We start from the raw sequence: 24,796 nt of genomic DNA, 5'->3' as shown, positions 1-24,796 counted from the left end.
GTGATCTGTGCTAATCAAGCTTCTTGGCAAGAAAATCTTGCATTTTGAGTAGAAAGGTTTTAGAGCTACCAGGGAGAAGAAGTAAATACAAACAAATTAAAGCATGTATTTATTACCTAAGACTCTAACCTTACCTGAGTTAGATAGGCTCGAACAGTAGTAGCAGAAAGAGGTGGATAAGCAAGGATCGGTTTAGTCATTTCCCCAATAGCATCACCAATAAGTTTTCCATCAGAAGAATATGCTGCAACTGCAAATATGTACTTTTCATTGGGATCTAAGCCCTGTATTTCCAAGAGGCTTTTCCCATCAGCTGGTATCTATCAATAAAAATACTTTCTAGTTATATGCATGGTATACATGAAAAAAAAACAAATCTTAAACTGTAAACTTTTACTGTCAAACAAATTATTTAACAGTTTTGGATCAAAGCACAACGTAGACCAATAGATATGTTTCCAAGTAATATTATGTTGCTTTGAGGGCTGAAAAAACTCAGAGAACAATGAATGAAATGACAGGAAAAAAAGTACCTGAAAAGTACTCTCTGAAAAGCAGTTGAGTATACAGAGAACCTAAGAGAAAACCTAACCTAAGAGAAAAGTTAAGTATCAGTACCTGGTGCTTCTCCAAGACATTTTTTGCATTTTTCCATAAGCACCTACCTCCTGTGGATACGCATGCTTGCAGTCATCAAACTGGAGACATTCTAGCCCTGACCTATGCTTCCAGAGAAAGAGCATGTGGCTCTCCTTCATATACGCTACATGCACGTATTAGATATAGATAGAGGATGTCTCAAGTTCTCTCAACATCACATCTCAACTTTGGTACAGAAGAGGAAACGAGCATTTTGTCAATATGTATATAGACAATATAGTCTGAAGATAGTCTTTTCATTTCTTCAAGGACTTGTCCACCTGTACTTTAACATCATGGCTCACTCCTAACAGATTTTCCTGCTTGCCCTTCCATAACCAGGACAACTTAAACAATGGAAGATTTTAGGGTCTTGAAACAACATACAATTGACACAATGACTGAGGCACAACATCAGAAGTGAGATCATCTTACTGTAGCATCAACCCAGGTGGGATGGACAGCATCCAGAGCTCTCATGCAAATATTATCTGCCTGGCCCTCATAAGGAGCCCTCTGAACAACAGAAATCCTTTCAATTGCTGGGGCTGAAGCCTGAACCAGCAAACCAGAAACTAGCATAACACAGTCCATAGCATCCCTTTAGAGCAAGCTTTTCTCATGCTGATACTTTGATTGATTGCTCCCCCCCTAAGAATTCCAAGCTTTTTCCATGGAGCAGACAGATGGTGACTTAGTCTGCAGATCAGGGTTTTCAAAAGCATATTCTAAAGCAATCGGAAGTTCCTTTGCTGAGACATATGGTTAAGCTGAGGTCTGTGCCTCTGTAGTGTCTGCCAGAGCTAAGACAGTCTGTGGCTTGGATGGATTGCAGCAAGATCACAGAGAGAAGAGCTAGCAGGGGTGGAAGTCGCCAGCAAAACACAAGCTCATTTGGAGCAGGACAGTAAACTGAAATACCTAACTAAACATCACAGGAACCTTGATTCCCCAAATTTGATAATGAGAATACTAAGAAAAACATCAAAGCCCCCACTACCAGTAGCTATACACATCTTTTCTTTTGACATATCTTCCTTTTTTGGGGGGAGTTGGAGGGAAGAGGTATGAAAAGGAAGATTTTCTCTCAATCATCAAAGACAATGAAAATGTGAAGTCGTAATGACGAAACAAAATAGAAGAGGCTAGGGTGACTATAAAAATAGAGTACCAACATAGCCACATGATCAGGCGTGAGGAATCAAAGATGTGTGGCATGATGCTTTGCCCATTCATACCACATGAAAGGGGAGGAGAATGACGAGACTTTCAGTCATATCTGAACATGAAGACTACTGAAGGAGTGATATTATCATGTTGCCAGAATGAGGTAAGCAAGGTCTTCTTAAGAAGAAATAGTTGACAAGAGTTACATAATTACTTTAATACAAACATTACAATCTTAAATCTTCTCAGAATTTCTCTTTTTCTGAATCCTGGAAAGAGCATAGTGACTGGGCCACACCCTGTAAATACATCACATACTTCCCTTTGACTTTGCATGTTTTAGATACCTCTCCGAAAAATAGAGTTGTAACAAAAGGGACAGAGTCTTCTCTGACATGAAGCCTTTAAAGCATTCAACTCATTATGCGAAAAAGTCTCCCAGAATATAGCATGGATTTCAAATACTTGAAGTAAAGATCAAAAGGTTTGTCAAAGGCTTGGCCAGTTACTTGACTAAAAAAAGATGGGGAAGACATCAGGTGTATCCACTTAGAAAGTTAACAGAGTCTCTTAGGAAGAGAAAACGATCTGTATCAGTTTTATCCCTGTCTTACCTCTTCTCCTGCATTTGGAAGTTTATTGTTATTTAACCTTACTTTCATATTACTTCCTGCTGCTACACAGCCCAAAATACTGTACCATGAAACCTTTAAAGAAAACGAAAACATAATTAATTGTTATATATCATTTCCAACTTTTGCCTAATGTTGACTACATTAATTTTTTGAAAATGATCTCAGTAAAATTTTAATTATAACAATTAATAGTCTAACTGCACTAGAAAAATGGATTAACTGCTTTTGCCAGAAAACAGGTATACTACAGTGGCAATGAAAGCCGATGTTTCTCCATTATCCTGTCAACATAGATCAAACATATCCCAAATCATAGACCTTATAGGTCATGCTACAGATTTAAAGCCATTCAGAGCCCCTATTTGATTTTTATAATGGTATTCTTCTAAAGCTGACATCAGATTCTGATTCAGCAAATCACTTGAGGATAAAAAGCAGACAACAAAAAGGCAGTTATGTATCTAGCAATATTTTTTAAACAAGTGATGTCCTTAGTTCCTGTTGAAATCAATAGGTTTTGAATTCCACAAAGCTTCTTTATCATATCCTACCATTATCATTAAGCAAGTAAGAATGTGAGTCTACGTTCCTGGATCAGTGCCCAGTCAGATCAAACACGAAAACTAATTTTGATTTCTTCTCTGCAGAACTAGGCCCATGGATTTCAGTAAGTTATACATCTGATTAAGTTCTCTTTGCGTTAAACTGCTTCCACTAGGAACTGTACCAAGTCAATTTACTTTCAGTAGACCTTCAAACAGACTTCAGGTTGGGCAAATGAGATCATTTATCAACATCTAAAAACTCTGAACAGGTAAAAAGTTCATTTTTCTTGTAATACACATGATTTATCTTACAATGAATCCTGTTTTTTCAGAGTGAAATGTTGAAATACAGGAGATTATTTTCAGCAAATGAATAATATTAACGTTAATAAATTTTTGAGATATTTTGACTTCTACTGCAAGACCTGCACAATCTAATTAAATCATAACTATCCATTTTCAGTTAAGAAGCTCCTCATAAAAAAATACCTTTCATGTTCTTTCAACAGCTATGCATATCTTCAGGAAAAAATTCTGCTAGAATAGCTGATCACACAACATAAGAATAATAAATACATTGCACCATCTAGTGGTCCAATCTGTTATAAGCACTGTCCCACATGGAACAAAATGAATGAGCACTTACTAACAAATATGAACCACTAGGCATTAAAGAACATTTTTTTTAATTTCATGTTCGTTAGGGATAAAAAGGAAGAACCTTTCCCAAATTAATTTGTTTGCAATTCACTAATCAAACTGTAATAACTGTAAGTTATAAAACAACTGTTCACAGAAAGGTTCTTAGCACTATGAATATGATTTGAGTTTCTGCTGTTTTTATACATATCATAAGCATACTATTATTTCAAAGTAGTTTGCAAAATCACTATGAAAAATTCTCTCTCAAGAAAACTGCAGCTAGTGGATTTTTCATACCTCAATCTTTTTGAACTGTTTCTGTGCACGTGAAGAAGATGGTGTTTGGGAACAGTCAGCATGGATTCACCAAGAGTAAAGCAAAATGACTGGATTTGTGGATGAGGGGAGAGCAGTGGATGTCATTTACCTTGACTTTGGCAAGGCTTTCGACACTGCTTCCCGCTATTCTTGTATCCAAGTTACAATGATATATATGGGTGAGAAAGCAACTTAATGGGTAAAAACTGACTGGAAAGTCAGACTTAAGAGGGTAGTTGTCACTGGAATCTTTGTTATTTACTCATGTAAATGTGAAGATCAAAACAGTGAGTCCCCACTGACACACAGCAATAAAACACATAATTAATTAAGTTTGGATAACATAATCTCCTCAAGAATGACAGAGAAAACTGTGATGACATAGCATTGCCAAAACAACTTTTGCTCTTTTGTGTTTTTTTAATATATTTCTTATGCAATCATTACAAAAAACATTACCTGAACATCTGAAGAGAATGGAGCTGGTTTAAATATCATGGAGCAATGTGATCTAGAAAGTAATATAGGAGGAGGAGGAGTTTTGCTTTTTTTCTTACTGTTCCTAACTTCTTTTAGACTACAATACAATGCACTTTGTTCAGCTTCAACTTGCTCAATTAAAGTTAGTGCTTCCTATGATTTAAAATAAAAGGGAAAAGCAATTAATAATAAGAATTGGACAGCTTTTGTATTTATATATTGCTTTCAAAATGATCTCATACGAAAAAATTCACTGCCATACAGAAAACTTTTTATAGATTTTCATATCCTATAGCACTCCAAATCAGAATCAAGGGTACTTTGTTTGAACCTTACATACGCAGATAAATTTCACAATGTTCAATAAAAGGAAAGCGGAGTTGCATATGAAGGAGGTAGGGCTGAGGAACTGCCAAATTCAGAAGCACCTATAGGTAAAAGGAAAATGACTGCTACTGATGTTGATTAGAAATTGGTGGTGACAGAAGAGAATAATTATTTAGGAGAGAGCTGGAGACTTAATCTGTAGAATTTCTGAAGTAGTTGTAGAAGTGGGAAGCAAGACTGATCTTCTGGACTGCAGAAATAGAGAAAAATTAATTCCAGAAATAAAGAAAAGGAAAAAGAATGCAGGTCTGAAAAAGGAGGGCTATGCCACTTTCCTTAGTTACCCATGAGAACTGAGAGCTGACTGACACTCTTAGCTGCCGGCCTCCTCCATTAATATTAGTCTCTTCCCAAAACAAAGGGGCCTCCTGCACAAAGTGATTATGTGGCCATTTGGCTGGGGATCACTAAACAATTTGATCTAACTGGACTGAATGGTAAATAATTGTTAGATTTCTTCACCTTGCTTGCATCATCAGGTTAGGAGAAACTAACTTCGGCATTTCATATTAAGAACTTACTTATGTTTATTTCTTTAATTGTGTCTGCTCTCCAGTGCAAATCAAAGCCAAAAGGGCCAGCTCCCAGAGATGAAGAGACTGAGGATGCTTTGGATGAATTGCATTCTTTTGGGAGAAGAGAGATGCAAAGTATTCCTACACTTAGGGTTTTTATTTGATACTTTATAGTTCCATGAAGTTGGTCTCCGGACCAGTGGTTTAGGCTAAAGTGAGTCCGAGGAATATACTGAAGAGGAAAACCTCAAGTTATTGTTATACATTGAGAGTCCTACAATCTTGCACTTTATCAGTCCTTTGTTTCCTCATACCAAGCTGCATCCCAAATGAAATGAGATTTTCAGCACGAGGACTGTTTAAGTCCATAGGAGAAATGAATGCTGGAGAATACTGGACTTAGAATCTATAACAATGAGGCACAAACATTCACATGGACAATTCTCATCGTTATAGTAATATTAATAACATGAAAAAAACGTACATACGTTTATAAGACTGTAAAAAACAGCCATACTGGTTCAGATCAAAGATTCACTTAGCCCTGTATCTCATCTTCAAAAACCAGCGAAGACTAGCCATAGATTTGTAGTGAAATAGGGAACTAAGATTTAATACAGCCTTAATCACATCATACAGCTAAGTATTTGCATAGCCCCTCACTTCACCCCACTCTCTTCCCTCCTTTAGATCAGGGCTGCCTCCACCCTAGTTGGAAATATTTAAGGAAGAATACCTCCACACAACCTTTCAGCTTCTGCCATCTGTAATTAGGAACTTCATTGCTTCCTTAAAATGATACCCCTTTATAGAGAGCTGTATTATGATACATTTTTTAATTAAGAGAATCACAGCCCCATTTTTCCTCTATAACATATTTCTTATTAGTGCAAGGATGGAATTGCTCCAGCGATGGAGAGTGTTGTGACTGAGACTGGTACTGCATGACCTATACTTCATTACTTGCAGAACTTGGAAGATAATGAATGTGGCAGTGCTGCAAGAAGAGAAAGAATAATCTTATGGTTGAGGAAGCCAAATGTCACTATGACAAACTGCATTTTATCCCTGCCTCTGCCACAGACTTTCCCTGTGATATTAGCTTAATCACATAAATTAAGTTTTAGCTGGCCAACAAGAACCATCAGTGTACCCAACCCTATAAAGACTTGACTTTCCAATTGGATATATAGGGCAGGAAGGAAGAACGAAAACAACCGCAAGAGAAATCAATCAAAATCAAGGGCACGCAGTAGTTTAAACAGTTAAGCCTGGCTGAGTGGACACATGAGTCAGAAGGCTCCACATCTGCCCAGTGGATTACTGTATTAGACAAGATTGTTTGTACATTCCCCCAACAATAAAATGCTAAAATAGTACTTCCTTGTTTTGAAGTCTAGACAGATTGATAGAATGTTGTGCTGAGTCCTTCAGAAAAGACCATAAAAAGTGAGCAATTCTATATGCAGCTCTTGGATGTTTTATGGTAAGAAAGGCAAAATCCACTACATATAAGCATGAAAAAAATACGCATTTACTGTTCACGAAGTGAGCACTGTCCATCTCAAGGAGGAAAATTAATTGATCATAATTAAATTTCTTCATAGTACAGATACCTAAGATCATACTAAGGTTGTCCAAACAAAGTTAATTCTGACATTTTCAGGCAAGTGGCTGCAAATATATGATAATTCTTTTACCTACTTCTTTCCGCCTGAAATGTGCACCAAAAAAAAAATATAATGAAGGACAGTATAAGGCCTTAGCCAATGCCTGGGATAACTGCATAGTTCTTGGTACTTGATTATACGTCTTCATTGGTGACTACTGGAACAACTTTAAGACCACATCACAACATCTAATATTCATAAATGCCACCTATTTTACAAGAATATGGGAAAGAGTTTTTTAGTGTATGTCTTACTGACATAGTTTTTGTATTCTTCTAACATAAAGGATGTGTGCTTTATCATGCTTACAAATTTTCAGCACTTAAAAGAAAACAACACTTCCTTGCAACTTCTTATTTAAAATATTTTCCACGTATAACATAGCGAGAATTTCAGATTTCATTATCTTTTGTACAGGCTATAAACAAATTTTGTGCTCTACTGAAAAGGAGGCCATTTTAATGGACATATGCTGGTACAAAGGTGGAAATAGAAAGACTCCCACTGAATTCAAAGACTTTGAAAGAGTCCATGAAGAATCTATTTTAAATCTCAATAAACTGCAAAATCTCTTGATTTCTAAGCTGTTTATTTAATAAGAATAAAATAAAGGCCATCTCACCATCACCAGCCAAAGTAATCTAAGACAACTTACAGACTTTGGAAGCAGAACGATGTAAAAAGTTGCAATGGGAAGAAGGAAATCTGTATGACAATCTGCACAGCATATGTCCACATCTGCAAGTCTGGGCAATTAGGTATAGAAAAAAAAAATTGTCTCTTTCGGGTTTCCTGCAGTCTGCACATATGTACAAAATTTGGGGATATTCTCTATCCTTGCTTTAAGTTCCTTTGTTCTTTCATAACAAAACTTTTCAGAGAAAGTTTGGCAACAGAAGTTAAGAACAGTTAACTCAACGTCCCTCAACTTCCTTCCATTTTTTTCTTTTTGCAAGGAGTAATCCAATTCTTAATTATACAGAACATGAAAAACTGTGATAAAGATAAGGAATTTCTGCCGTAAGGAGGGTTTTTTTTATTACCTCAAGTAGATGCCGTTGAGAAGAGGTGGTTAACTCTTTAGGGAACATCTGTGAAGCCTTTTGCATCAAAAAGATTGCTCTGGATAACTTATTCTTTTTTATTTTTTTCATTATAACTGCCTCTGTAAAAAAGATATTTGAAGACATATTTATAAAACAGTAACAATGATGTATTATTATACTTCTAAATTCTTAACTAATATGTATTACCTGTTAAATAAGGAAAATCTTTTATATTCTTCCCATGGGATTTGCTAGATTTCAGATTTCTGTCATCATTTTGAACACCTATGTGGGAAGGAAATCTTGAGTTACTCATTCTAACAGTGCTATTTTAAAAATTACAGTGAGGGGTTAATATGCAGTTCTGTATTAAAGCTCTGCTCCATCTCTTGCTCTTTTGTTTGATTCAACAGAATTTCTTAGAGTGATCACACCAGTAAAAGAATTCCACAATCATATTCGACCATCTTTAGTAGGAATGCTAACATCACAGCAAAAGAGGGATCTTGTTTGATCAATGGGGGAACTCTGAGGCGTTAAGCTAATACTAGCCTTTTTTTTAAAAAGAAAAACAGGAACAAGAAACCAAATATAATCTTTTCAGGAGGCATTCAGCAGCAGTACGGAGGAGTAGGACATCTGGTGACTTGGAAGTGACACGGAGAACTTCACAGGAATAGAAATGGAGATTACAAAGAGCAACAAATAAAATATCCAAGTCTCATTCTGTAGAGAGAAAATTAGCATTACAGGAAAAAACAGAGCATCTTCCGATTCTCTCTTATTGACACTACAGCAGTCTATATCACAACTGAAATACCAAAATAAACTGTCTTGGAATCAAATCCAGTAGCTGTTAGCAAAGTTTAACTCTCACGGATTGAGTACAGATTACAGACTAGCATTGTATGGTAAATCTAAAACCTGCAACTTCTGACTGTACATGGCATACAAATTGCCCTACATTGGCTAGACTTCAGAAAGCAGATACTCCTTTATATCTTAGCACTACAAAATATACTAACAGAGGACTCCAATCAAGTCAATCCTCTAATCAAGAGGATTCTAATCTATGAAGATTATTTAGCTTTACTGAAACCTACCTTGTGTCAGTTTAAGAAGTTTCACAGCTACTCGATGCTGGGCCTGAATAAGCTCCAAGTGTAAATCTATTACAAAACCATTACCTGTTCCTGGCTTATCATTATCCCATCTTAAAGAAGAACTCAAATTGTGGCCATCTAGGTTCACCTAATAAATGGAAAGCAATAACTAAGCAAACACAGGTGTATATCAAATAGTTCATTACATTTGAGATTGACATATTACTACAGTAAACAGAGAAACATTCCAAAAATTGTCATAATTGTGTTGAATGCAGTCATTCAGTTAAGCATAAATGAAGGAGAATGACTAGACAGAACAGCATGGATAACGGACAGAGAAAACTAGACAAAAACTGAGGATCAACAGGAAAAAACATTAATAATAAATACTGAAATGTTGAAAATGTTGGTTTATTGTGTGCAGCAATCCACAAATCAAAGATCATGATGATCATGTTGGTATTGAATAACATTGTTTAGAAAATATGGACTCCCTCCAACAGCCAAAAGTAATTTTAATAATAAACAGTTGGAAGCAATAAATATGAAAAGGATTTCTGTTATACAATCTAGGATAAAGATATAAATTACAATTACTTCCAAAATAAAATGACAAAGAAAACCTAAAAGAGTTTATAGTTCATTATTGAATGAGAAAATGCTATTTTTTTCTATCCTCTTCTTACGTGGGTCAGAAAGACGAGATTTGATAATGCCAAGATTTCTACCCATGAAGGAAATACAAGTTTTCTGTCATCAACGTCCAATATATTATTTATAAATTTTGTTGCAATGCAGCTTCTTGTGGACTCTACCTTTGTACAGCAGTTGTCAAATATTGATTTTCCATCTGGCAGAAGGGTCATTAAGCGACATGTGTTCATTCCATTAATCGCTTTTTCAAGACTTTCATAAGCAACTTGTAATTGTTCTGCAGGGCTTTTCTGAAATGAAAACAAACAGAAATGAATACACTGCATTAGATAACAGTAACAGCTATAATATGGACTAACAAAAGTAAAAATACTATTATTATTAACTGTTGCAGTTAAAACTCTTTCAAATAGTCCTTAGACAGGGGCTTTTCCCCATGTTTTCATATGCATTAGCATATGCAACAGCATATTAATTGATGTTTTGAATTTCAAGTCATTTTTAATCAATTTAGGAATGATTTTTCTTAAGCTTTCAAAAAAAATTCACTGACTCAATGAGTTAAGTTTATAGCAGAGTGCAACTGAACTCAGAGAATTAAGTTTAAAAATATAGTATTTTTCATAGGCAGTTTTTAGAAGCTATTAAGAAAACACTGAGGTTTCAGAAACCAGCATCTTCAAGTAGATTATTACTGAATTAAAGCTTTTCCATGTGTGTAAGACATACTACTGAGAAAATTTCTGAAGCCTCAGACTAATGCATGCCTTTTTTTCTCATGCTTTTTTAGTAAGTAATTTGAACTATTTGACTGGATACCCCTGTAAAGTTCTGAGCACTGAACAAAGCAAGGACTCTCAGATGTTCTATCTATTTCACATCACCCTTACAAAATAAAACAAAAGCTCAACCCAAAATATTTCCCTAAAGCATAGTTTCCGTAATGTTATAAAATGTGTTATTAAATTATTTAAAGATGGTACTATACATTGGCATAACACAGCATAAAAAAGAGCACACCATGGAAAGCAACATGAACATGCCGTAAAAAAAATTTCAAATAAAATTCCTTCCATATCACAGATGGCTATAATAGATTATACAAAGCTTCTCCGAAATTATTTGATTTGAAAAACTATCTTTGTTTTTTTCTCTGCACTCATATGATTATACAAAACATCATAAACATTCAACTTTATAAAATTTAATATAAAATTCTATGAAATAAACTTCTAATGGAAATAAATGCTCTTGTGTTATTCAAAATGTTATATTAACAAAAATGAGTTAGATATTACCACTAGTATTTCAGGAATGTCACGGGTTTCATCTTGCGAGAGAGAGGCACTTCGTTCTTCTTTTTATAGGAAAAAATTCAAGAAATGAAAATGAACTATACTCAGATAATTTATTACCATTTATTAGCTCTACTACTAACTGAAGACTCTGGCAATAATTCAGTTATTCAGTACTTGACTATGAGAGATAATTACAGTGTTTGTTGAATAACTTATCAGGATTTAAACATGATAGCTACATATGTACAATTCTGCTAATTTAGTACATGATTATCCAGTAATGTAGTATTTGAAAATGTGCACTATACTTCACAGTAATATTAGATCGAAGCCAATGAAACTTGGACCCATCTCTTAGTTCCTTACGTAGTTGTAGTGGCCATATCTGTTTTTCATTTTAACTAATTTAAATCTATTTTTACCTAAATCGTAAATGTTTTTAATGCTAATTTAATTTATAGGACTACTTTTTTATGATATATAGTTCCATTTAATATTCCTTGAAAGGGTATTATCCCCCTTTTAACAGTTACATGGACTGATTAACTCATTTTTTTTACAAAGAATGTACCTAGAACTCTGTTTTCCCTTCCAGACAACAGGAGGCAATGACTTTGCTCTTAGTAACAATCCTCTTTCCTGTCAGCTCTTCACTGAAAGAAATTCACTTTTTGCCCTCTCACAGGGATAACCTTCCAGTCCCTCTTGTGCTCTTTGTACCAGTTTTGTCCACTTACTTCCACTTGTTCACTGGCTCTTTCTCATGAATAGTCAAACTTATATTCATTCAGCATTCATTCAATGAAAAGACTCTTCCTCGCAGCATAAACATGTGCTTGACTGGCTTTTCATCAGCCTCTTTTGAGCAGTGACTCCTAACTACTGCTTTTTTCTTCCAAAAAGGAAATGTTAAAACTAATGAAGAAGAACAGTCATGCTGCAAGGAGGTTTCATCCAATCTCCATCAGAATGGTCTGATTTTCATAACATTAACAGCAAACAATTCCTACTCTACCTTAAAATGGAACATTACTGTTCCAAGATTCTCTTATTTTCAAAAAAAGCAACAGATATTGTTGTTCCCTTCTATTCCTATACATGCTTTAAAAGTCTCCTTAAAATCTACTCTCTAGTCACTGTAAATCATGAGAAATATGATTCATATATCAATAGCAATAACAGAGAACTTTTAAAAGTATGTCCAAACAGTCATATTTTAGTTTTATTCAGGTTTTGTAAGGAAATCTGGTTCATGTGACTGCATTATATCTCAATAACCTGCCAGCCAAGTTCAGATAAATTCAGTCTCAAAGACAATTAAACTCCTACACAAAAATCCGTACTTGTATAAAGAAGAAACCCATATTAATGACCCTATAAACGCAAAAGCTTTGGTATGACCTCAATATTTCCCTCCTCTGTTTGACCACAGCAAATGCCTGGCCAGTATTCAGAGAGCATATGAGTGACCCGAGGATACTGCAGAGGGGCTAAGAGACATGGAAAAATATTGTGGGGAGGGTGATTCATAGGAGATGTGACTCAAAACGGGGTTATTTCAGTAGAACTGTAAATGGTAAGAAATAAGACATAAATCCTTCGAAAAGTAGGCTTCATTAGTTCTGATTAAGGATGAAACTGTATTCACAAAAATTTATCATTCCACTGGCAACAATCTATTTACAACAATTCTTTAATATGCATATTTGTCAAAGTTTTCAACTCAGAAAACTCCCAATTCATGAAAGAAAATTACTTCCATTAGCCTAAATTTCTGTTGAAAGCTTTACCTGCTTTTTTCCCAGATTTATTTGCACAATCCGCTATGTTTTCCAATATTGCAGTTAGACGCAAGGTTATCTCTGCTAGCATCACAACATTAGTGTCTGCTATGCTACTCTCGTGAATTACTTCATTTATTATCCAAAGTACATGAACCCACTGAAAAAGAAAAAAAAAAAAGAAAGAAACAAGAGCGAAGATAGAAGATTTCTATCACCAAATATTTCTTCTTACATCAAGCCTAAATGCTTTCTTTAACTTAGACTCTTTTTATCATGGCTCACTGGGTTGAACCCACAATGGGTTACGTTACTGGGAAAAGGCTAAGAAGTATTTTGATATTTATTCACTAGAGGGGGATTTAAGTGGTATAAGATATGCATTACAATTCGCATTTTCAGTGAATGAGTTTGCATTTTACCTAAGAAAATGTACTAAGACTGGAGACCTTTATCTTAGTTTTACTATTAGAGACTACACTCATACTAAGAGAAATATACTATAATAAAGGATTACTTTGTAAGCTCTGTATTTGTGGATATATTTTAAATAGTCACTTCCACTCATTTGGATTCGCTGAAGTCCTGCTTTACACTTCTGCCACAAAAACATTATTACATCAAGAAGTATTTCTTTATCAGGTTGGAGATTCTGGAAAGAAAAATAAATTACCATAAATTACCACAATTGTAGAAACAAGTATGTATATGCAGAATATAAAAACGCCGAAAAATTTTCACAGTAAGTAAATAATTATCTTTAACTTCCTCATAAGGGATGGCAACATTTCGAAAGCTTAAAAAAATATATCTTTTTTAAAAGCAATTCCTGGTACAGCACCCAAGCCTGTCTTCTCCCAACAATATGAGAGGTTCTGGAATCATTTTTAAAAATATTTCCTTGTTTATTGTTGAGTTGTTAACAGTCATAGAAATGGAGAAAGCAGTGAGATTAAAATGACATGGGAGAGACAAGGAAATTAACTACCTGGGAAATGTTATAATAGTCAATACACTCTGTGGAAACTATATGCTACTTAACAGTTACATTAACCTTGGGAATTTTTTAATTACCATATGTAAATATTTGTAGAACGAGATCTGAATTAGTAGGTTTTACTTTGCATTGACAAAGATACATTTTATAGATGTATCCATTATTTATGGACATATTTTTCCATTTTTGCTATTTTATTTTGTAGTTTGTTAACTCTGCACCTGACTCCTTTGGTCTTAAATTATTTATATTCATTACGGACTAAGTGATTCATTCAGAAGAAAGATCTCTAATTCTGTTATACCTGCTTAGATGTACAGACACAGGAAAACACTGTTGTTGCCAAAACGATAAGATCATCAGATGGCTCTCCGTGCTTTAGAGATCCCTCTACAATCAATGTTTATTACAAAAAAAAAAGGAGAAAAGGAAAGGCAGGATGTTATTTTTAGTTACAAATCTATGTTTGAAAAAATTCTGAGTGAACTGAGACATACCAATTTATGCCAGCTCTGGTTTAAAGGCAAGTTTTGGCAAATGAAGGAAAATTTGACAACATTCAGTAGGTTACAATTTCTCAATTGTTAGCTTTTGTCACAGAGTACTGTATGCACCATATTACATAGTTTCTAAATAAAAAACAAAATTTCTTACTGCAACAATATTTGAAATGCAAATAGAGCTCACTTTTTAATGTTTGTCTCTTTCCAGAACTGTAAGGCATGCCAGCTTCTCTAATATTATTTTCATTAACTGAAAAACCACGCTTAAATTTTCTTGGCAATATTAAAGGTTGCATCACTGTAAGAAGTTTGAGTTCCATTTCTGCCTTCTTCCATCTTGGGTCATCTTGAACCTAATTGGCAGAAACAACTAATAGAGTTTGTCTTAAAACTCTGTAAATTGAATACTCTTTCTTATCCTCATAGGGAAAGACTACATAAAGAATGTGTAAATAGCATCAGGATTACCTGAAGAAAATTAATAACTAATCCAACAGTAGAATCAAACACATCCCACTCTTCATAGCTGAAAGCTAATTTTACAAATTTCACAGCAGCATCTCCAGACACTGCATTTTCTCCTGCAATAATGATAAAAATATTAAATATATATATATTCAGAAGTTTAATTTAAAGTTTAATTTAAATAATAATCTGCACATTTAAAAATACAAATTTTCACACTTTTTTGCACAGTGAGGATAGTCTTGAAGGATTTCTTAATAATTCAACAAGATATAAGGGCTTTATCATATTGCTGTAATGTATATATTTGTATATAACTTTTATGATGCATTTGCAATGTCCCATTACATTTCAAAAATGCTGCAGTACTGTTGATATTAATGTACCTGTGTTGAGGATATAAAGGCCCTATTTCTACCTGCTGCAGAAACAGCTTAAATGTGGGTATCCCCCTCACAATGTCCCCTTCTCCTTCATTACATATGAGTAATTTATTGCAAGATGGGCGAGCATTTCTCATTATTATATCTGAAAATGTGTGTGTACACACAGGGAGCCTATTTTCTCACTCTGCAAGTTTATCCAAACTAGAGTAGGGCAGAAAAGCGATTTTCTGACCCTTGGAACTCTAAGCAAGTGTCTTAGCTATGATACTCAGCAGCGCTCCACAGACCTAAGAATATACCGCTGTCATTGTCGTATCACCTGGGCACAGGGCCATTTGGCTGAAAGATGTTAAAGACATTAACTTAGTGATAGACAGCTGTTATCTTCTGAAGCAGCCCAAGAATTGGTCCAAGGCCCTGAACAAGCTTACAGCAATCCTTTTGTTGCTACAGCCACTTCTCTTCCTTAAGCACATACTAGGACACCAGTACCAGAACTTGGCCTTTAAATGATTATTAGGGATATTAACATATCTGGATGTACAACTCTGCTGAGCAGCATGTGATTATTACAACATCTGCATATTCCTACATGCTATTTTAATAACATAGTGGTAGGTAAATCCTAATGAAATCTATACATAATTCTTTCTGAATGTCTTAGCATTATATACATTCATAAATACATTACTCAAAGAGGACAGCATTTTGCAGTCCCTTTATGCATAGGACTGCTATTCACACAAAAATGCATTTGGCTCACCAAGCATTTGCACAACTCAGTGAAAACTCAAAGCTAGTTTACCTGTTAATATCAACTGCAGAAGGGTTGATGATGCACTTATACCAAAATGATCAGTGCAATGTCTTCCTTGAGTACCAGCACTGTTCACCCCACCTTTAATATAGACAATTTGTTGGATCATTTTATATTCTATTTGACTTGTTGTTTTAATTAGCCAGAAATCACATCAAGAAAATATCATTCTAAAGTGTATTTAGTTTCCATAGATTATTTTATTAATAATGTATCTTTGCATCTATGGCTATATTCTGTCCACAGCTAGCAACAAAGTGTTGGAAGGAATCATCCAGTACAGTGTTTTTTTCAAGCTTTTAAATCTAACTTTGAGTTAACTTTTTGAAAAAAAAATCCATGAAACACATTTCTTCCGTGTTGCTCAGTTTGCACAATGTTGTCACAGTTCTCATTCACAACCAAACAAAAATTAATCTAAACTTTAAATGCTTATTATTTCTTTTTTTCTCCACTTTGCTTGCAGCACAGGACTGTGTGCATTTTTTTTTTTTTTAATTTCCAACACTTTCTCAGACTACCTCTGATGTCTTGGAGACCCCCATGGATCATAATTTAAGAAACCCAAGTCTGTCTGCCTGTCTGGTCCCAGTGAACAGGTGAGTGTTCATATATCATTCCCAACACCTGCTTTTATATCCTGTTTTTATAAATATCTCCAGTGATGGAGACCTTGTAACACATTCCAGTAATCCATTCCAGTGCATCTCTATCCTTATCATTTGGAATTTTTCCTAAGCTTTAACTTTAACCTTTCTTACAATTAGAGCCCTTTACTTTTTGTTCTGTCCAAAGTGCAAACAGAGAACAGATTGTTCCTCCTGTGTTTGTAAGAGATTTTTATACACTTTTTTATATTTTTGCAGTTGAAGTTGCAAAAACAGGAAAGTAAACAAATGGCCTCTAGATAGCCAAAGACATAAGATAAACATACAAGCTATGCCACAGAACCTTTCCCCCAAAGATCCTGAAACATTTGGTTACTAATTTGATATATTCTAGGGATATATGCTAGAGTGAGCAATTCTGCGTCATCATTCGTAGATTTGCATATGCCTTTGAACCCAAAGGCAGGAAAGAATGAACATGGCCCATCTTTATATCCACTCTACCACTGTGACTGAAATATGGCTAAGCACATATCCAAGAGCTCTTACATTTAGCCATCACGGAGACACTTTTCATGTCAGGCTAGACAGAAAAGATCTAGGCAGAAAATACTATAAATCTTTATTGACATAAGACAAAACAGAATTTTGCCCAGATTTTTATCTTCCTTTTGTGAAGACAAAAAAAGAAAATTATTGCCTGTTACTAATGCTATTGTTACAAATGAAATATATGCCTTCAGGTAAGTTCTTTCTTTTTTAGATACTAGTAAAATGGAGGTCTGGGCTCCTCATTAACACTTTTTTGGATTATTTTATGCTGTTACCTGAAAGGATTTCCATGCCGGCAGAAAAAAGCTCTGAAACCACATCACGAATTTCAATTTCATCAGGCACAGGTGGGGCAGGGCGTAACACATGTCTGCCACTATCAGACAGGGCTTCCAGGATGGCAAGGAACTGAGCTGCAGTACCATCAAACATTTCGGTCAGCAGCCGTTCAGTAGCAGTGCGAGGCCATGGCAACTAAGTAAGAAAACAGTAATGTAAATCTCATAATATCTGAACTCATTTACAATAAAGCAAGTTTTCTTTCCAAATAGTTCTCCTTCAGAAAGCAAGTACGCATTTAAAATAAACTAATACACTGTAAAATATACTGCTGTTATGAATTTCATGCCTCAAAGGCAAAACAAAGCCTCATGCTAAGTGGATGCAGTACTTAAGAAGTGCCATAATTTCATAGCAACTATACACGCTGCTGCATGGTATTTTACTTAGAAAACAGTACAATAGAGATTATGAGTGGGAAAAGTATCAAGGCCATGTAGTATAAAGCCACTCCCACCTCCTTATAATGATACAAACGTGAGCGTTAGGAGCTAAGTTCTACACACTTTGCAGAAAATCAGAGAAGATAAAGATGCTCAGCAGTACAAACAGTGCAAACAAAAGTCCATTAGCTTTACTGACCTGCATGCATGTTTTATAACAGCATAATGTAAATTACAAGACAGAACACACACAAAATCTATTTACGCTCCTGAAAGCTAGGAAATCAGAGATCTATGTAAGAATTTTTTTTTAATTTATTTCAATGTTCTGTTTGCACGATTATTCTTTCCCTAAGCAAATCATCACCAGACATAAAGTAAATAGGAGACCCAGTACTGAAAATGTTACTCAGACTCCATTTCACTAACATTTCAGCTCTATTTATTTGGCACTTTCCCTTTAGAAAGGTTTCTAGGCACAATTAACCAGATAAAAATGTGGGAATTTCCTTCTCACTTTGTTGGCTCTACATCCTTTATTTTAGGTTCCAAAATAAATATTTAAAGACAAGCTCAGATACGATCAAAAAAAGATCGATTCATTCAATATCTGATAGCATTTAGAGTGTTACAGCTGACAGGTTGTTTTTGTTTTCAGCTAACTTATATAATCATTGAGCCTCAGTAGTACTATACCTATTTATCTTTTCCACAGAAAGAATTCTCGTTGTGAGTAAAGTAAATGAAATATGATTAATATTGGATATACACATTCTCCTACCAAAATAACGCCAAACCAAACTTTCAACTGTTCTTTTTTTAATAAATCCTCATAATAATGTTCTCAGACTAAAAATTTCAAAAGCAAGCTCTACAGAACTATTTTAATATATCTTGTTATTACATTCAATATATTTTCTTCCCCACACTGTGGATTTGTTTTATGCACCAACATAAGAATCAGATCTATGCAAGCAGAAAGCAACGCCACATCACACACATTCCAGCACAGGCTAAGCACAAACTGCAGCTTTTATTTAAATGCAACGTGGAACAGGAACTTAATGTATTACTACTAATATTTTTATGTATTCATTGTCTTGTCATGTTTACAGTGTAAACATGCATTGGTATAAAGAATGTCAAACTGAAAGCAAATTTAAACTAAGCAGATTTGACTAGCCTGTTTCCATTTTTCATGCTCTTTTAAGTGCAAAAGCAAATTCTGCTGGACACATATCAGAAGAGAAGGAAGAGCTTTAATTCCTTGCCATAATGTTAGTAATAATATAATATCCAGGCATAATGTTCTCTGTAATGGGCTGGATATAACTATCCCATCAGATTTACTATATGGCACACATTCTATGATAAGAAAGTAATAGAAATAGTTTTGAAAGAAATTTGTGAAAGCAAAAATAAATGTCCTGTATTCTCCCATTTGCTTGACACTTAACAAATCTACAAAATATTCTGAAATAATTATAAAATAGTTAATGATTTCAGATTTCACAACATTCAATAAATGCTGTAAAACTATAGAAGGCATGCAGAAATAATTAATATGAATATTCAATACTATTCCTTCTTAAATAAAGTCATGAAAATTTTCATAGTACATTTTAGAAGCAAAAGACCCGGTGGGGGAGTTACGAACAGTGTAAATTCTAACAATTCGTTGTTAACTTCAGGCATTCAGTTTAGTCAGAAACTGATAAAAGTCATATAGGCACTGCAGAACAGAACCAATTACTGAAGATTTTTCAAGCTTCTGGATTTTATCTGCTACATGATATACATAGGTGTCTAGTAACCTGACAGATGCATGATGAGCCAACACCTGTTTGAAAGCATGCTAAATTCCTAACATCCCAGCTGTTTATCAAGACTTTTAGATGATCATCATTTAAACAGAAGTCTTCCAGAACCAGATGACCTTGAGAAAGCTGACCAATAGCCTTTACATGTGTAAACCACACATGAACATATTGAGGTTTGGGTTGTGTCTTGGATAGTGGGAAATTTCAAGTGCAGTTTGGATTTAAATGATTGTGCTGTCCACCCAGCAGTTTAATATTAACTCAGATTCAAATCATAATCTCAATGTGAGCGCAATCATCTCAGTTATTTCTGGTAAGCAGCCACTTTTCTAAAAAAAAATCAAAAAACACTCAATACAGACTAAAGGCAAAGAAATAATGGCAAATGAAAATGCTATCAATATTAAACAATTATTTAAGACCAAATACATCATTCTTATTTTGAACTATTTGGCTTTTACTGTACCTAGTGCTTTTATAGGTAGTCCATCCCAAAGTATGTTATGAACAAACAAGCTAGATAATTCTGAACAAAAAATCCATAATTAATCTACTCATTAAGCTATGAGTGCTTGTATCTGTTCTATCATCAGATAAACTGTGTCCAAAAAGTTACTTTGTAGTATCTTTCCTTTCCTCTTTCAAAAAATGCAAAGAGATTCCACAATTTTGTCATCATATTATGAGGTCCATATGTAATAGATCTATAAGGATATCATGAGATTCAGAGGATGACAGACCGAACTTCAATCCAGGAAGATCTTAATACAAAATGTTAAACTTACATTTTGTGCTTCTTTTAGGTTAATTCGTAACTTAGGTCGAAAGTAGCTTTTGGGCTTTCTTCTGGATTCATATACTGATCTTTTGAAAATCATTACTGTCATCTGACACAAAGATAAAAGTAAGTAAATAACTGTTATGCATTCTGCCCTTAGAGATTCTACGTACTGTAACAGTTTATGATGAATTGCAGGATGATACCTTTACAGTGGCCTCTCTAAAAATCTTTTTAGTTTCTGAATTTCCTGGCGAAGAACTGATATTTTCTAACTGCTTCAGTTCATCAATTTTCATCAGGCCACGGCGAGCAAATATCTGTCCGAAGTAAAAAAAAAAAAGAAAAGAAAAGAAAAGGATAATGAGCTGATGCATGCAAACTGATACAGTGTTTTCCTGTTCTGTTTGCTAGCGCGTAATTTTAGAGTTGCATCATTCTTGACTTCAGACAACTGTAAAGGGCTGCAATGAAAGTCAAGTCCTGAACAAGTGTTAAAAAAAGAAACGAAAACCTTTGCAAAATTCCTTTTGTATATCCGCATATCTGCATGGGGACTGGCCACTACTTAACGCTAAAAATCTATGACCGGGATTACATTAAAAAGTACTACTGCACTTAACTTTCAATTGCTTATTCATTTACATATGGAAACATACTTCCATATCATAGCTACATTGTGGAACACAAACAGAAATCTAAAAATACACATGATCTGATAATAACAGTAAGTATTTAAATAAATATTTATTTCCCATTTGATTGCATCTGAAATGTTACCCATGGTAAATCAGAATACCTCTCCATTAATGCCGTCTTGACAATCATAATAACACTGAGAAACTGCAGTATAAAGAGTGGCTCTCCACGTCAAATAGTGTACAGACAAAAGTGGAATGGATGATTCCATACATATACTGGCCCATAATAAGTATTCCAGCACCTGCATTGAAAAAATCTGGTTTCAAACTGAATGCATTTTAAACAGTTTTTTATAATGTTCACAGTGTAAAATCAAAACAGTCATATTACCATGCAGTTCTGATCAAATTTTACATGCTGAAATAAACTTCCTACTGCTCAGCGTAGGAACACATAAACATTTATCCTTACCTGGTAGAACAAATTAAAAGAGAAAAACATGACAGAAGCTGTGTTAATTTTTAATGTATTTTATTGTCTAGAGCATAATCTTCCTGCTTTTTTTATTGTTTTTCCATCTGAAACTGTGGTCAAACATCATAGTTTAGCCTCTGAGCTATTTTAGTTATTGCAGTTCACTATAGACTTGCCAATAGAGAAGTCCTGCCCTCCTGTCTCATCTGCTCTCATCTTGAGAGTCCTTCCCCTTTTTTTCAGCTCTAGTGATCTTTTTTTTTCTAAGTTAGTTTTCAATTAGATCAGCAACTTGCTCTGGCATGTGAGGGCGGCTGCCTTCTTTGGTGACAACTGGCACTTAGATCAATTTACAGAAGATAGATCAATTAGATCAATTTACAGTTTAGATCAATTTGCAGCAGAGAGCTACTCTTTCTGCTCTTCTCTTTGAGGCACTCATCTTTCTCCCAGCATAGTCCTTGCAGCAGTCTTTCTCTTTAAAGAATAAGTCCCAAAAAATTGGTTGAACAGTATCTTCCCCCTGTATTTTCTTTGGGCCAGATATTCTTTGAGGTTCACAAAATGTGCACAAATTCAGTCCTACATTACATCAATGTACACACTCTTTGGTTAAATGAAAATAATCTGAAATACCTATGATTACTTCCTCTACACCCTGTGTAATAAAAACCATGCTGGTATAGGTTACAGGAGGGGCAAAATCATTCCTGATATCAATAAAAGATGCTCAAATAGAAAAATCTCTCTTGTTCAGTGAAAGACTAATATAACCAACACATAAGAAAAGATTTTGGATCTAGGATGATGTAGCATCCATTCAAATTTAAACAGGGAAAAATAAACCTGAAGCAAAGAAAAACTACATTCTTAAGTTAAAAAGAAAAGGAAAAAGAAAGCCAGATCATTTTGATCAGCTAAGTAGGCCCAACTAAAAACCTAGCCAGCAGGTGTCAGCACAGCTCCACTTTTCAACCAGCAAAAGGCGAATTCTTGGGATTTGCTTCAGTCACCCACAAATAAGCATCCAGAGCCATCTGAAACAGCCTACCATATCTGAGTAACCCGCATGAGGATGGCTGGTATAGTAGAAGACCTGGGCCATTCTGGCACAGCAGCTGCAAGCTAGCCAGGATGCCCTGGGCACCTCAACATCGGACACCTGCAGGACACGTAGCTTTCGATACCTAAGTATAGGCAACTGAATCACACCTTTTCTATCCCTTTTTAAACAGCAGACTTAAACGTAGATAAAAAAACATTCAAACTTCAATTTACAACAACTTACCATTGAGAGTCGCTGGATACTAACTGGTCAGTTAAATACAATTCTGGTATGTGCAATCCATGCTACCACTGGTATAGCCTGTCTGCACAGAATCCTATTTTATTATATTTATAATTGTGTTTGACTAAATGATGTATGTTTTAAGCATACTTTTTCAACTTGAAAGTAAAAGGACATGTTCTCAATTCATAAAAAAAAAAAGACTCATTAAAGGAATGAGGTTTCCTAAGAATGCTTTGAAGTCTTCACTTGAAAACTTTCAAAATCGTTAAGATTAAACAAAGCAGGAATCTCATGCTACTATTTAATGGTAATTGGTTACTTTAGGATCAATAACTGGTGCTAACACAACAGAAGCCAAGGAATGAGACAATTAACCTCTCTTATTACTGGAGCTCATTTATGAACTGAATAGTTTGTTCCATTTAAAAAAAATGCATAAAAATTCTAAGATATAAAACATAAGAGACTCAGGTTCTGGGAGACTCAGAAAAACGCAGCTCTCAGAGGCTCCACTGCAGCCTGACCCATCTCAAAGACCAACAAGACATTCTGGGGGGCTTAATTCCACTGCTGAAGGAGCAGAGCCACAACAGCATGAGGACTATACGACGGCCTTTCTGCATGCTTGACATTTTATTCCCACATGACAAGTACTACTACTGGCAAAAGAGAACGAAAGAGATAAGTCAGGGTATACCATTATGCAAAATATAGGTGCATTTTCCAATCTTCCGTAAATTTTTCAAATGTTTCTGTATATTTTGCCATACCTTAGCAGAGTGACCTATCATCATCAAATGTCTGCATATCATGTAAATATGAATTGTACCTGTAAGAATAAAACAAAATAAAATGAAACAAGAAAAAAATAAAATAGATCAGTCCTATATTTCTACTTGAAATTTGTCATGCTAACCAACTGACACTTCTTCTTACAATCTGGGTTGTTGTTTCTAGAGCCTGAAAATACAGCTTTAAAACTAAATGTTCTATAACTACTTCTAAAATGCAGATTTAGCCAATATATTCTTATGCTATATTAACTTCAAAAATAAGTACACAACAAAGCAGTCTCATAAAAGAATGGAGCCTTAAAAATGTACTATATTGAATTTTTACTTAACTAACTGACAGAGAAAAAACTTACATTTTTCCCCCAAAACCACTGTGCTTAAAAAAATATTATCTTTCCTCACAGACTTTGCCTTGCTTTTAGTCTGTCATGGCACTGTCCTGGCAGCCAACAATGCTATTTTGTGATATTACGTATCATAAGTGAAATGAAGAAAACTGATTACGAATAGAATTTTCAAAAGCATCCAGGTGACTTACAGATAAAACCCTGTCAAAAAATGACCGAGTTTCAGTATGTCACAAAATTGCGTTTCAAAAATCAGCCCTAGAAGTACAAAAAGTGCTGCAGTCTGAAAAAAAAAGTCTATTCTTCTGTCTGCACGACTATATGGAAATGGGCACCTATGGCAGCACACAGGCATCACAATGTCAACCGTCATAGATAGAAAGGTATTATTATCCCAATAAGCAAGAATTTAGCAGGCATTATAAAGTATTTTTTTATCACTCAAATGTGTAATGAGGCAGGAAATCTCCTATTGACAAAAAGGGTTGCAGAAAAATGCTCAGGAACCGGGAAAAATATGATTTACTGCCTAATATTTACTTCTAATTAGATGGAAAATTTCATGAATAGCTGGGCTTGGTACAGAGATCTGTCCCATACACAAGTAGTCTATGAGATGAGTATATTTTAATTTTAATTATATTTTTATGGAAACAACCAACCAAAAAAAACCCCTGAAAGTAGGGAATGGGGGCAATGGCAGTCCCAGCCAAACAA

The 24,796-nt window shown here is 34.8% G+C and overlaps 1 protein-coding gene across 1 annotated transcript in view; it reads right to left on the bottom strand.

The window, feature by feature from the left end:
* The window catches only part of CFAP54 (cilia and flagella associated protein 54), a 116,332-nt gene that overhangs the window by 76,297 nt on the left and 15,239 nt on the right, over positions 1–24,796 (bottom strand). The window contains exons 5-23 of the mRNA XM_068938295.1: positions 23,709–23,767; positions 21,331–21,474; positions 20,738–20,851; positions 20,539–20,640; positions 17,487–17,685; positions 16,040–16,132; positions 14,852–14,964; positions 14,568–14,736; positions 14,185–14,270; positions 13,401–13,535; positions 12,893–13,043; positions 11,103–11,161; positions 9,966–10,094; positions 9,148–9,295; positions 8,252–8,329; positions 8,042–8,163; positions 4,406–4,579; positions 2,421–2,513; positions 135–320 (exon numbers count right to left, since the gene is read on the bottom strand). Coding sequence (XP_068794396.1) covers positions 135–320; positions 2,421–2,513; positions 4,406–4,579; positions 8,042–8,163; positions 8,252–8,329; positions 9,148–9,295; positions 9,966–10,094; positions 11,103–11,161; positions 12,893–13,043; positions 13,401–13,535; positions 14,185–14,270; positions 14,568–14,736; positions 14,852–14,964; positions 16,040–16,132; positions 17,487–17,685; positions 20,539–20,640; positions 20,738–20,851; positions 21,331–21,474; positions 23,709–23,767 — 2,354 coding nt within the window. The remainder of the gene's footprint in view (positions 1–134; positions 321–2,420; positions 2,514–4,405; positions 4,580–8,041; positions 8,164–8,251; positions 8,330–9,147; positions 9,296–9,965; positions 10,095–11,102; positions 11,162–12,892; positions 13,044–13,400; positions 13,536–14,184; positions 14,271–14,567; positions 14,737–14,851; positions 14,965–16,039; positions 16,133–17,486; positions 17,686–20,538; positions 20,641–20,737; positions 20,852–21,330; positions 21,475–23,708; positions 23,768–24,796) is intronic.

Source organism: Struthio camelus, chromosome 1 (assembly GCF_040807025.1).
Source record: "Struthio camelus isolate bStrCam1 chromosome 1, bStrCam1.hap1, whole genome shotgun sequence".
NCBI classification, from domain to species: domain Eukaryota; kingdom Metazoa; phylum Chordata; class Aves; order Struthioniformes; family Struthionidae; genus Struthio; species Struthio camelus.
Note: the sequence above shows the minus strand (reverse complement) of the source record. Positions and strands in the feature narration are given on the sequence as shown.